Here is a 15,009-nt window from a genome sequence, read left to right as displayed (position 1 = left end):
ACCCAAGTGAAGGAAGGCTGAATTACAAGTTTCTGTGGATTCTGAGAGGGTCGACTCAAGGAATGTTTGAGTCGACCCAAGTGAAAGTTGGGTCGACCCAAGGACAGGTTGAGCCGACCCAAACACGGGCTGAAGCATAACGGCTAGTTCTGCAGATGTACTTTTTGTCCTTCCAAAAGGGAGTAACGGCTAGTTTTTGAATTCTAACCATTGGGGCTTGTCCAAAGGATGTAGGAAGCTATTTAAAGTGGCACTATTCATCAGATAGAACAACTTTTGCAAAGAATATCAAAGAGTACACAAGAAAACAAAAGTGCCCTAATCTTCTTCATCCAAGTGCTTCATTCAAGAATCAAAGAAAGGGGTTGAGCAGATTAAAAGAGTCATCAAGAGCTCCATCCTCCCTTGAAGAGTGAAGCATCCTTGACAAAGAAGAGAGAAGCCACTTCAAAGCGATAAATATTTTCTAACTCTTCTTTGTAGTTTATATTGTTTCATTTGCTCATTTAGGAGTTTAAATCTTTCTTTTTGGTTGTTAAACTACTTGTAAAGGTTGGTTGGTTAGCCCGCAAAACCAACGGGATAGGTTTTTGGTGAGTCCGGAAAACCAAAGTGTAAAGGTTCGTTGGTGAGCCCGTAAAACCAACAAAGGTTTTTGGTGAGCCCGGAAAACCAAAGTGTATACGTTTTTGGTGAGCCCGGAAAACCAAAGTGTAAAGGTTTTTGGATTGTGAGCCCGGAAAACAATCCAACTGTAATCTGCGAGATTATAGTGAATTCCCAAGGGGTCGCTTGGGGAGTGGACGTAGGTGCTAAGGAGAGCACCGAACCACTATACTTTGTGTTGTTTGTATTATGATTTGTTTCAACTTGCTAACCATTCATTTGACTCAAGTAAGTTAGTTAAAATTAAAAGAAACCAATTCACCCTCCCCCCTCTTGGCTTGTCACCTTGGGCAACAAGAGGTGTTGGAGTGGAGGCACCGGGGCACGGGATACTGCAATCTCCTTCTCCTCTTCCCACAGAATGGAGTCTCAGAATCGTTAGCCTAGGCGTGGAAGCAGGGATCGTGGTACTCCCCAGAAGCTAGGTACGCCCCCGGGCTTGGCCACGGACGCCGCCGGTCGTGGCCCGGCCCCCCCCTTGTGCTCATCGTCCTCCCTTCATCGGAGAAGAGAGGAGGAGAAAGGGGAAAGAGAGGAGGGAGTCTGGAAGGTTCTGGAGAAGAGAAGAAAAAAAAGAAAAGAGAGAGAAAGAAAAAGAAAGAAAGAAAAAAAAAGAGGGAAGAGGAAAAAAAAAGAAAAAAAAAGAGAGAGAGAAGATCCCTTTAACGGGTCCGGCCTAATGGGATGGATCGGGGTTCGGGTCCGAAACCCGTTAAGCCCAATAATAAGAAATTGGTTTAGCCAATTGAACTTGAACCCAAGCCCAATCAGATTGGGCTAAGTCTGGATGAGCCCAAACTGCAAATTGGGTCAAATCTGAACCGAATTAAGCCCAAATTAATTTGGGTCCGAATCCAATTAAGTTGAGTTAGTTCCAGCAGACGCAATTGAATATAAAGCAGGCCCAATTTAAACCCAATTCAACTAATTTGAGGCCAAATTGACCCCAGGCTGACCTTGACTCAGGCCCAAATGAGCCACACTGACCCTGAACAAAATTAAACCCAATTAAACTAAGCCTATTGACCCGATCAGAAGACCGAATTAGCTAGAAAAGGCTGGACTCAATCATGAACCAGGCCCAATCCTTTAATTAAAAACCTAATTAACCTATGTGGACCCAATCTGGTTTTAAATTGAGCCCCAAAGGCTCTAAATTGGATAAATTGGACTTGGGCTAGATCCTTGGATGGGATCCAAGCAAGTAAGTTCATAGTATGATGAACTAAGAAATTTTATAATAAATAAATGGAGAATAATGTAATCCCTATGATGTTGTTTTAGGTGATTAAGGATTTGTCACCTGAACTCGAGAAATTTGGAAAGCGAATCACATTAAGGAACCTGTCCTAATCTTCTATGGATCACGCATGTAAGTAACCCGTCTTAATTTTGTTGTAGATCATGTATTATAAGAATGAGTGTTATTCATGCAATTTAAATTGCATATATATTTTGTGAAAAATGTAAGTAACCTGTTCTAATCCTATTATGGATCATGCCATGTTTACTAACATCTCCTAAACATTTTTTTAAAGTATATATGATTCATGCATGATATGTTATGATGCATAAGTAACTTGCCTGATCTCATAAGCTATGGCTATGTATGCAATATGATTATGCTGATATTTTAATCATGCATGTAAGTTAGTATAGCAAAATCCTATCTAGCCAAGAGGCACTATAATGGGCTCAAAGATGCTACTGATCGAATGCAACTGAGCTGGCCTTGCTAGTGGTCGAGAATAACTAAGTTGGCCTTGCTAGTGGCCGAGAATGACTAAGCTGGCCCCGCCAGTGACCGAGAATGACTTCGCAGTAGCATCCGAAAGAATGGACCACGACATGCCGGGGGCACGGTTTCATATGTATACTTTATGAAAATATTTGATTGACTTAAATACTGCTTTGTTTACCCAGCATACATATTTTGCCATGATAAATTGTTAGATAATATACATGTCAGCTTCTCAAACCCTGATAAACATGTTTAGTCTTTTAGTTGATCCGATAAGATTATGCAGGATTACTTACTGAGCCGCGTAGCTCAAACCCGTTTATTTTTTATTTTCTTTCAGATCCTCACCAGTGATCGCCATCAGATGCATTTTTCTTTTGCAACAGGGCTTCTTTCTTTTGGGGTACAACAGCATACTTTTGTGTACATAAACTTCATAGAAGCTCTGTATTTGGGTACTGACCAGCATGTTGTACTAAGAATGCTTTCATATATAAAGGTTTGGTTGGTTTGACTACCCTGTTACCCATGTATGAGGCTTCGTGTTATTGGGGGCGGTAGTCGGCAATAGCACGGCCGTGTCACGGATCCGGGTTCGAGGCATGACATCTTGTGGTATCAGAGCAATAGGTTAATCATGAGTGAAAATTTTAAGTTTAATAAGGGAATGGGTAGTTAAGTCTCATCCAGTAAGATTCCGCATAATTGGAAAGAAAGAAAAGATTTTATTAGTCGTATCATCAGTCAGTCATGAAAAGTGCTTGACACAAATATTTTGATAGGTGACAATGAGCAACAAAAAGAAAGAAGTTAGGGCTAATACAAAACCATTCTTGGGGCATGATTGTGAAAGGTATGATATTAGAGTTTAAGATTAAGACTACTAAAGACTGTGACATAAGTGGCATCAAAGTTTGGATGTTTAAGATCATTGGGAATTGTAACAAAATTGGAGACAGAACATTGGTTTGAAACTAATAGAGACTGAGATAGAAGTATATGAGGGCTCAGATTTAAGACCTCTAAGAGATTATGATAAAGATAGACGTATTATATCTTAAGTGGTAGGATCGTTAAGATGTGTCGGAAAGTTGGCGAGATGGATAGCAATTAGGCAAGGAGACAAATATCATTATTTACTTTTGTTAGTGATAAATGATGTTATTTTATCAAAATTTTGAAATGCGGAAATCAGAATGCTAGCGAGCCATGCCAAAATAAGAATAAGCTATTTTGGAGATTTCTCGATGGAGTAATTTGTATTTTGGATTATGATTAAATTAGATTTTGGCTGATATTAAGTGGAGTACTAGCTATGGAATATTAAAGTACATTGCATATCAGTATACATGTGATTTTGGAGGTTTAACTTGATACTGGGTACTATGGATAATACTTCTAGTTTGAAGTTAATTATTTTAATGGCAAGATAGGGTTCATTCATAAGTTGTTTAAGGCTTGGACAAGGAAAGGTTTTATATTCTTGAGGATGAAATCCGTATGACAATTATGCATGAAACTATTGTATAGAAAGAAAACATATTTGAGAATGAGATTTAAGAGTTTCTCCTTTATTTACTTGGGATGTGAAATATTAGATCTTTGCAAATTACAATGCAAGATTGGTATTTTGATTGGAAGTCATTTAGTAAATTTTGAGAATAATTTTCAATCCTGAAGAATATTTTAGGTTCAAATGTTCTACTATGGATAAAGTGCAGTAGTTTGTGATCCTGTGATAAATCCATTAAACGAATATTAGTTGATGTTTTGACCAAAAAAAAAAAAAATTTGAATTAGATTTCTAATGGAGAAAAGTGTTGTTGATTCTATGAATAATCTGGAGATAGCCATATAATTTCACCAGTGAGTTTTTCTATTGTTGGCAATTCCTGGAAGATTTTGAGCATCTTAAATTTAGTATTAACGGATTGATGGTGCCTTGGATGAGCTTAGACCTGGAATGTTCCTTTCTCCTAGCTATGACATTTTCGATCTACCTATTTGAAAGGGGTTTGAAGTTTTGCTAGGATAAAAGTTGATCATTAAATTGTAGGCAAAGTTAAGAGAAGCAAGAGGATTATAGATTATAAAAAGTATTTGATGCTAATGCTCTCACCTATTTCTGTTAAGCCGATTACGATCCTTGTGTGGACTTAATCGAAAGCAATTAATTTCTTGGGGCCAAGGATTATAGCATTTAAAATCTAAGGTGGGAAGATTAGTCTTCTTTTGGAAGAGATCAAAGGAACTCCTATATCATAGATGGAAGGGATTAAGTTCTGAAATACCATGACTTTGTATGTCGTAATTCTTTATGTCGAAATCTTGTGAGTAGGTACTCTGAGAGAGACTAACTGAGATCTCGAGGATGACTCGATGGTTGACTACTTTTAAAGCCTGAACCTTAAGGTATAACTAATTTCGAGGATGAAATTTATTTAAGAAGGGAAGAATGTAATATCCGGGCCCAATTTAAGCCCAATACCTTTTTGGGCCCGTACTTGAGCATTGGGCCAGGACACCTAATGGGCCCAACTGGGGCCCATTGTTGGCAGCCATTTGATGGCTGCTATCTCATTCCCTGAGGATGGATGTGACTAGGGTAGGGCCAGCTGGGAAGCTGTGGAAGATCCAGCTGTTAAGCCCTTCACGAAGAGAAAGCTGGGCGTGACACCTCGCACCCCCCCAAACCACTTAAGAACCTATTGGTTCTTCCTTCAAAAATCTCAAGAACCTGTGAACCGGCAGAAGAGGTGTTGGAGTGGAGGCACCGGGGCACGGGATACTGCAATCTCCTTCTCCTTTTCCCACAGAACGGAGTCTCAGAATCGTTAGCCTAAGCGTGGAAGTAGGGATCGTCGCTGGTACTCCCCAGAAGCTAGGTACGCCCCCTGCCTTCTCTTCTCCTGATTTATTCAGGATAACAAAGAAAGAAACAAAGAAAAGAAGATGAAGGGGGAGGGGGTTACCCATGCGCGGCCAGGGACGTCGCCGACGGCGTGAACGCTGCCGGTCTTGGCTCGGCCACAGGTACAGGCTGCAGACTGGCTGCGAGCACGGCCACGGACGAGCCCATTGGCCGCTGGAGTCAGCCGCGGGCGCCGCCAGCCGTGGCGTGACCCCAAGCTCGGCCTCTCCCGAGCCCCCTCATCTTCTTCCTTGTGATGAGAAGGGGAGGAGATTAGAGTGGAAAAAGGGTTCGGGAAAGCCTTCGGGAGAGAGAAGAAAGGGAGGAGAAAGGAGAATAAGAAAGAATGAGAGGGTTGAGAAGGAAGGTTGAAGAAGAAGAATAGGGAAAGGTGAAAGAAGAAAAGAAGAAGAGGGGACTCACCGGCTCGTCGTCGTGTGCGGCGGCCGTCGGCTTCGGCCGCGAGCACCGTCGGCACGAGCGTCGACCGCAGGCGCGGCCGAGGATGCCGCGGGGCTTGGCCGAGGGCATTGGCCGCAGGTGCGGCCGAAGGCGTCGCGGGCCTGGCCGCGGATGCCGCCGGTCGTGGCCCGCCCCCCCTTCTGCTCGCCGTCCTCCCTTCATCGGAGAAGAGAGGAGAGAAAGGGGGAAGAGAGGAGGGAGTCGGGAAGGTTCTGGAGAAGAGAAGAAAAAAAAAAGAAAAGAGGGAGAAAGAAAAAGAAAAAGAAAGAAAGAAAAAAAAAGAGGGAAGAGGAAAAAAAAAAGAAAAAAAAAAAGAGAGAGAAGATCCCCTTAACGGGTCCGGCCTAATAGGACGGATCGGGGTTTGGGTCCGAAACCCGTTAAGCCCAATAATAAGAAATTGGTTTAGCCAATTGAACCTGAACCCGAGCCCAATCAGATTGGGCTAAGTCTGGATGAGCCCAAACTGTAAATTGGGTCAAATCCAAACCGAATTAAGCCCAAATTAATTTGGGTCCGAATCCAGTTAAGTTGAGTTAGTTCCAGAACCCTGATAAACATGTTTAGTCTTTTAGTTGATCCGATAAGATTATGCAGGATTACTTACTGAGCCGCGTAGCTCATACCCGTTTATTTTTCATTTTCTTTTAGATCCTCACCAGTGATTGCCATCAAATGCATTTTTCTTTTGCAACAGGGCTTCTTTCTTTTGGGGTACAACAAGTATACTTTTGTATACATAAACTTCATAGAAGCTCTGTATTTGGGTACTGACCAGCATGTTGTACTAAGAATGCTTTAATATATAAAGATTTGGTTGGTTTGACTACCCTGTTACCCATGTATGAGGCTTCGTGCTATTGGGGGCGGTAGCCGGCAGCCGTGTCACGGATCCGAGTTCGGGGCGTGACACCACCCGTCTCAACGAGTCCTCCGACGACCATTAGCCATTCTCTTCTTCTTCTTTGTTTCTCATTCGCTTAGTGGTTTTGCTTACGAGACCATTAGCCATTGTAACTGAATTAATCGCACGGTGCTCTTTTTCAAAGGGCAAGAGAGGGGAGGAGAGAAAAAAAAGAACGAGTAAGGATAATAACATCAATTTAAATTTAAATTTTATTTTTAATTAATATAAATATTATTTTTTAACATAGTTAGAACAACCATTATATTAAAGGTATTTATACAATAATAGAGTTTTACGGAAGTATACATGCAAATATCAATTTTGAAAGAATATTCATGCAAAATCTAATATTTAGAAGGGTATGCATGTAAAAAAAATTTTAAAAAAAATTAAATCCCCAAAGGGCTACTACGACGTTGCACGAGATGACCGGTGAAACTCGCGGAAATAGGTGCGCTAAATGGATATTTAATTACCAAATCACTGTCGGCGGGCCCGATAAAATGTTCCTGTACGATTAACTGGCGTCCCAGAGCCGTCCCAGAGCATTTTCTTCCTTCGCCGTTGCTTCGTTTGGACCTTGCGGCGCTTCGATTGCGATCCCTCGCACCCTCCGCCCTCCCCGAGTCTACTGGAACCCGCACGCAACCACAGCCCCAAAAAACCGAAATACCAAACAATTTCGAAAAATTTATCTTCCACAATTCCCCGGCCTCCAACCAACCACAATGGAAAAACCCTAGATATTAATCCGGTGAGGGGGAGAGGTTCATGGATTACCCCCTCCATGGCTCCCGCCGCATTCCTCCACCCCCACCGCATCGCGCCCCTTCTCCCTCCCTCCCCCTCTCCCCGGCGCCACCGCCGGATTCTCTTCCCGATGTCCGCGGTGAGGGCGACGGCGGAGGTGAGGCGGCGCGAGGCAGCGAGGGAGGCTCGCAATGGGGCCGCGGTGGTGTGGTTTAAGCGTGATCTCCGCGCCGACGACCACCCGGGCCTCGTTGCTGCCGTGTCTCAGCACCAGACTGTTGTGCCGCTTTACGTGTTCGATCGCCGGATTTTATCCAGTTAGTTCCTGCTGTCCCTTTTTCGTCCTTCTAGATTCTCAATCTTGATTGATTTTATTTTTTTTTAGCAATGCACTGAATGAGTATGGTCACTGAGATATTCAAGTACTCCATGTTTGGTTTTGTTTGCTTTCTAGCTAATGCTTTTGACTGAAGTGGTAAGCTAGTGAGAGCAGAGCAGGTATACATATTATCGGGTCTGAACGGAAGATTGATTTTTTCCTTCATATTAGACATTGTATGTATCAGAGTCGGGATATTTTTATTTGATCAGCTTAAAGTTTTCTTTGAGTAAAGCCCACAAAAGAAGTGACTTGTAGACAAATGTCCTAGATACTCATTATGAGTAAAGCTACTGTGCTACTGGTATGCAGGTTTATTTCATTTGGTGTCATCTATTTTATTATAGAAATACAGCATGTGCAGCAGAATTGGCAGGTGGATGTACGATCCAGAGTTCTAGGGTGTAGAAATACATGTAAAAGGCAAGCGTGCTAATTTATAAATGTCAACATTGTTTTTATATGCTAAGGTGCACTTTGTATTTTTTTTATCAGAGATATTTTTTTTATCTTTTTCATTTTAAGTATTCCTTAGTTTCATTTTCTTTTTTCTTAAGCCCAACCTTAGTTAGCCAGTATTCTAAATTAATAACAAATTGTGAAGTGATACAAAATGGGCATTTGATAATGTTTGAAAGAAGAGAACAAGTAATTTAAGGTTTACATAATATTTTCTAGTCATAATGCATGAGAATCTCTTGAGATGTTTCTTACTTCTGATCTCTGGTAATTTAATATATTCAAACACTCACTGGTAAATGTGATAAAAACTGAAACATATTTTGATACTGCAATATTGTAGTTAAAGAGAGAGGATTTTTTGTCTGATCCAAGGTATATACAGCGCATTCTGAAAGTGAAAATTAAAATTCATGAATTTGAATTAACATAGAAAACTAACTTCGTTGACTAGGACCTCTCTTTATAGTCAACTTTTTGGACCTTGTCATACTACCGCCCAGTTTTCTTTTGTATGCATTAAAACCTATAGACTCATTTAGATCATGTCATGTGACAGTTTTTGTACAATCATCCTTGTCTCCACATTGCATTTGGTAGACATGTCAAGCTTCAATCACTCTCTTGCATGTATTCTTATCTTTTCTCTAGTGATGATATAGTTTTGCATTTGAAGTTAAACAACCTTCTTTTTTCTGGAATAATGGGGTAGCTCATCAGATCCATTCTAGTGTATCATATTGTGCATTTCTATGATTTGGTATACATCATTCATGCCATTTACTCTTTTGTTATCAGGGGATGGTCTACTTATGACACATGATACTCTTTGCAACTTCTATTGTGGAGTCCTCCACTGCATTCTTTGCTGTATCCTTGTGCAATACTTCGATTTTGATTTCTTGCTCTAGTTCTTGCATCTCTTCTTGTATAGGTGTCTTGGTTCTAACCTACTTGTGGTGCATAAGCAATGAAACTACACATCTCCTCTCCCATATCTGTTGGCATCGTTGGACAAATGGAATATAAAAGCCTATTGACATCAAGAGTTGCAGGCTCATGACAAGGTCATCATTATGTTTGCTTGTAAGTATGGTGATGAAATACCTCTTGAGTGTGGCTTCCTTATGCGTAGGTGGAAATGATGGGGTATGAAGTGTAGGATTTTGCTCACTTTTGCTGCTTGCTACCTTACCTCAGAAAACAAGGTAGAAGGGAATGGTTTTTTGGATACAAAAGTTTTCTATGCTTGCACTAGGATTTGGAGAATGAGGTTTGCTGTTAGGCAAGGGGTAATGGGGATTCTAAGATTAAAGCAGAAAGTACAATGTTGGCCCAATATTGAATTTTAGACAGTAATACTTATTTTTCTAGATTAAAGAGAAGATTAAAAGAAGAAAGGGAACAGAAAATAAAGGTTTAATAAGGGATGAGAGAAGAAAAAAGAAGGCACTAGAGAGAGAGAGAGAGCAAAATCTGGCCAAAGAAAATACATTCTTTCTTAGTTAAATACTCATACAAATCTGTACTACCCTTTTATCCAGCCTAAAACGATAACTTAATTGCCAAGTTGCCAAATAGCTTAAGGGCTCGTTTGGTTCGCGGGAAGCATTTTCCCTTAGGGCTCGTTTGGTTCGCGGAAAAAGAAGGGGGGAAAGTGTGGTCAACGGGAAAGTAATGAGATGCCTCTTGTTTGGTTGGAGTTTTCAAAGAAGAGAGACGGAAAAGTTGTATTTCCATGGGAATATGATTCCCACATTTCATGGGAAAGTCTTTCCCATGAGAAACATGGGAAAGCTACTTTCCCATGAGGCGGGAATCATTCCATTTTTACTTTTTTCCAAATTGGCCCTTCAGCATTAAAGAAGCATTAGAGAGGCATTAAAGATCTAATTTTTATTAAGGGCATAATAGGAATTATACATAACTTTTCTAGGAAAGTGGATGACCAACCAAATATAAGCACTTTGAAAATTTGTCATTTTTCCATGGTCAACCAAACATGCCAAAAGTACTTTCCTAGGCATCCTCTTCCTAGGAATTTGTTTCCCAGGAATCATATTCCTAGGAGGAAAAATGCTTCCCGCGAACCAAACGAGCCCTTATAGGAATATAATTCCTGGGAAACAAATTCCCAGGAAGATGATGTCTAGGAAAGTACTTTTGGCATGTTTGATTAACCATGGAAAAGTGACAAATTTCCAAAGTGCCTATGTTTGGTTGGTCATCCACTTTCCTGGAAAAGTTATGTATGATTCCTATTACGCCCTTGATAAAAATTAGATCTTTAATGCCTCTTTAATGCTTCTTCAATGCTGAAGGGTCTTTTTGGAAAAAAGTAAAAATAGAGTTATTCCCGCCTCATGGGAAAGTAACTTTCCCATGTTTCTCATGGGAAAGACTTTCTCATGAAATGTAGGAATCATATTCTCATGGGAATACAACTTTTCCATCTCTTTCCTTTGAAAACTCCAACCAAACAAGAAGCATCTCATTACTTTCCCGTTGACCACACTTTCTCCCCTTCTTTTCCCGCGAACCAAACGAACCCTAAGTAACTAGTAACTTGAGGTTTATATGACTTGCAAGCGAAGAAATTTGATGGCCAAGTAACTTGAGGCTATTAGACTAAGTAAGTGGACAATTAACTTGAAGTCCAATAACTTAAAAACCAAATAACCTAGGACTAAGACTCTAAAACAATGATAGACTTAATATATGATTAGATTTGGACCATTCATTCTTAGGGTTGATACTGACTTGACAAAAAACTCCTCATGTCAGGATCAAAGACTAATACACCCTTTCATGCTATCGATCAGACAATCGAATTCCTTCATCGCTTCTGGGCCCTCAATCTAAGGTTCACTATCTCGCTACTAGACCTTATATTGGTGCCGCGCTGGTATAGTATTGGTACGCTATATGGAGGTCGGTTCAGTGTGCCGATACTTGATATCCCTTCTGTACCGAGTTTTGGTCTAGTACTGGCACGGTACAATATGCATGGTATGGGGATGTGCACACTGGCATGGTGAACCATATCTCTACTATTGCACCATATGGGTGCTGATATTATTATTGGTTTCTGTATTTTTTTGTTCCTGCTTTCTTGCAAAAACATCCATTTTAGATGTATGTGTCCTAGTAGGCAATAATTTTTCTAGAAGGCTTATTCCATCTGATCTGTTGTACAAGTTGAATGGTGTCACATTGACCAATGTTGAGGATGATAGTGTTATTTTGATGATTAACACAATGATTGAGGAAATATTTAATTAGTATTACAAGTTAATGTGATACATCACTACTGAGTTCGACACTCTCGATACATTAGAAGAATGAGTTCAAGATGTCTTTCAACGATTAAGAATGAGATTAAATTTGTGATAGAAAAGGGATAGAAAATTCTAAATTCTAATTTAGCAAAGTTTCAAGTAAAATGTACTCTTAAGGGCAAAATAGTAATTTTAATTGTTAAAAGTATGTAGCACTACCATGGCATACATTTAAAACTGCTTGAAACATATTTCATTGATTGTATGGATAAGTCTAACTTCAAGATGCAGCAAAGTGTGAAATGAGTCGACTCCAACATCGGTGGAGTCGACCCTGGTACATCATGGAACCATCAGGCACACCTCTGCAAAAATGGCACGGATGAACAGTAGTGGAGTCGACCCCAAGTAAGCTTGAGTCGACCCCAGAAGAGGAGCCGACCCCAAGGAACCTTGAGTCGACCCCAGCTTCAAGCCTCAAGAAAACAAGTCTCTGGAATTTACTGAGAGGGCCGACCCCAACTTTTCTTGAGCCGACCCCAGATGGAGCCGCCCCCAGGAATGCTTGAGTCGACCCCAACTGAACATAAGTCGACCCCAAGGCTATGTCGTTCAAAATTGTGTCTCTGGAATCTCTGAGGGGGTCAACTTGAGTCGATCCCACTATGGCTTGAGTCGACCCCAAAAGGAGTTGAGTTGACCCCAGTGAAAAACAGCTGAAATATAAGGTTCTGTGTTTCTAGAGAGGGCCGACCCCAATGTAGCAGGAGTCGACCCCAGTGAAAGTTGGGTCGACCCCAGTGAAAGTTGAGTCGACCCCAAGTATGATGAACAGTGGTTTGAGTCGACCACAGGAAAGTTTGGGTCGACCCCAGCACGGGCAGAAGCATAACGGCTAGTTCTGCAGAAGTACTTTTTGACCTCCCAACAGCAAGTAACGGCTAGTTTTTGAAATCTAACCAATGGGAGGTGACCAATGGATGAGGGAAAGTATTTAAAGTGACACTATTCATCAGAGAAGATATCCTTTTGCAAAGAAATCAAAGCTCATTCAAGAAAGAAAAAGCCCTAGCATTCTTCATTCAAATGCTTCACTCAAAGAGACAAAAGAAAGTGGTTGAGCAGATTCTAAGAGACATTAAGAGCTCCACCAACCCTTGAAGAGTGAAACAATTTTGACAAAGAAGAGAGAAGTCTCATCAAAGCGATAACTATATTCTAAACTCTTCTTTGTAGCTCATAGTTGTTATATTTGCTAATCTAGGAGTTTCAACTTTCTTCTTTTTCTTAATCACCTTGTAAAGGTTTGTTGGTGAGCCCGTAAAACCAACGGTGTAGGTTTGTTGGTGAACCCGTAAAACCAACTGTGAAGGTTTGTTGGTGAGCCCGTAAAACCAACATAGGTTTTTGGTGATCCCGAAAAATCAAAGTGTAAAGGTTTTTGGATTGTGAGCCCGGAAAACAATCCAACTGTAATCCGCGGGATTATAGTAAATTCCCAAGGGGTCGCTTGGGGAGTGGACGTAGGTGCTTAGGAGAGCACCGAACCACTATACTTCTTGTGTGTTTGCATTGTGTATTGTTTTAACTTCACTTACTCATCAATTAACTCAATCAAGGTAGTAAAAAATTTAGAGAAACCAATTCACCCCCCCTTTTGGCTTGTCACCTTGGGCAACAAGTGGTATCAGAGCAAGGTGCTCTCATAGTATTTGTTGATCTCACAATCAAGAGACAAAGATCATGATAACCCAAGTAGGATGTTCTATGAACGAGGGGCAATCCACAAATAGACCTCCTCTGTTTAATGACACTAATTACACATACTGGAAAGCTAGGATGAGGATATTCATTTAAGCTCTAAACTATGACTTGTGGAATATCATAACTAGAGGACCACACACACCCACAATTAGTATAGAGGGCACAATCATTCCCAAACCAGAAATGGATTGGAATGAGAGTGATAGAAGACTAGCACAACTAAATGCTAAAGCAATTAATGTACTTTACTGTTCACTAGATGTAAGTGAATTTAATAGAATATCTACATGCATCTCCGCGAAAGAAATTTGGGATAAACTGGAGGTCACACATGAAGGAACTAATCAAGTTAAAGAGTCAAAAATAAATATATTAGTACATAAGCATGAGTTGTTTAAAATGGAATCCACTGAGTCCATAACTGAAATGTTTACTTGATTCACGGAAATCATAAATGGGCTAAAGAGCTTAGGAAAGTCTTATACTAACTCTGAACTAGTGCGAAAAATTCTCAGGTCTCTACCAAGAGTTTAGGAGGCCAAGGTAACTGCAATTCAAGAAGCAAAAGACCTCAATACACTGCAATTGGAAGAACTTCTAGGATCACTCATGACCCATTAGTTGACCATGAGGCAAAACTGAGAAGATGAGGTCAAGAAAAGAAAGACCATTGCCTTGAAGTCTACCACTCCAAAATAGGAAACTGAATCAGAAGAATCTGATGATGAGGAGGAATATGATGAAGGAATAGCTATGCTTGCAAGAAAATTTAGAAAATTTATGAGAGGAAAGAAGAAATTTCATAAAAGGAAGCCCTTCCTCAAAGGTAGCTCAAGCAAGAAAAAGGGTAAGGACAAAGAAAAGGAAAGGAAAACGCCAATTTGCTATGAGTGTAACAAGCCCGGGCATTTCAAGATAGACTGTCCGGAATTGAAATGGATGACAAGAAAACTTAAGAAGAGGAACCTTATGGCTGAATGGAGTGAAAGTGAGGAGTCAAGTTCGGAAGAGGAAGATCAACAAGAGACGGCCCAAATCTGCTATATGGCCAATGACGATGAGGTAGATTCTGAACTTGAATGTGATTTTACAGTAGAAGAGTTACATGATGCATTTTTAAAACTCATGGAAGAACACAAGAGATTAATCAATAAAAATAAGGTTCTAAAAGATGAAAATCAATCTCTTATCAAAGAAAAGCTAAAACTATCTAATGACTATGAAACATTAAGTAGGAGATTCACCAATGAAACCAAAAGTCAAATTGCTGAAAATGTCAAGTTAAAAGAAGATGCAGAAAAATACAAATTCTTAGTGGACAAGTTTACACTTAGCTCAACTAAATTAAATATGATTCTTGATAGTCAAAAAGCTGTATATGATAAAGTTGGGTTAGGATATAAAACAAATAGAAAGCAAAAATACTCAAAGAACATATTTGTGAAAGCCAAAAATGAAAATATAACTTGTCATTGTTGCAATAAAGTAGGACATAAAGCATATGAATGTAATTATAAAAAGTCTAGCTACAACAAATTGAGTGATAATTATAAGCTAAAATCCAAGAAGATTTGGGTTCCAAAAGGAACATCAAGTACTAACCCTAAAGGACCCAACATAGTTTGGGTACCTAAAGCATATTCTTGATCTTGATTGCAGGGGTGTCTTGCAGCTAATAAGGGGGATAAACGA

General features: G+C 40.2%; 1 protein-coding gene across 8 annotated transcripts in view; it reads left to right on the top strand.

Moving 5' to 3' along the window:
• Positions 1-7,184: 7,184 nt before the first annotated feature.
• The window catches only part of LOC120103895 (uncharacterized), a 72,729-nt gene continuing 64,904 nt past the window's right edge, over positions 7,185-15,009 (top strand). For 2 of the 8 annotated variants that reach the window (XM_039114698.3, XM_088705358.2), the window contains exon 1: positions 7,225-7,754. In XM_039114698.3, coding sequence (XP_038970626.1) covers positions 7,475-7,754 — 280 coding nt within the window. In that variant the 5' untranslated portion in view covers positions 7,225-7,474. Of the gene's footprint in view, positions 7,755-8,128; positions 8,240-9,073; positions 9,362-15,009 lie in introns of all 8 variants that reach the window. The other 6 variants (XM_039114696.3, XM_088705359.2, XM_088705360.2 and 3 more) reach the window with 6 other exon arrangements.

This window comes from Phoenix dactylifera, chromosome 10 (assembly GCF_051530095.1).
Source record: "Phoenix dactylifera cultivar Ajwa chromosome 10, Ajwa_hap1_PhDact_Kaust_v1.1, whole genome shotgun sequence".
Lineage (NCBI taxonomy): Eukaryota > Viridiplantae > Streptophyta > Magnoliopsida > Arecales > Arecaceae > Phoenix > Phoenix dactylifera.
Note: the sequence above shows the minus strand (reverse complement) of the source record. Positions and strands in the feature narration are given on the sequence as shown.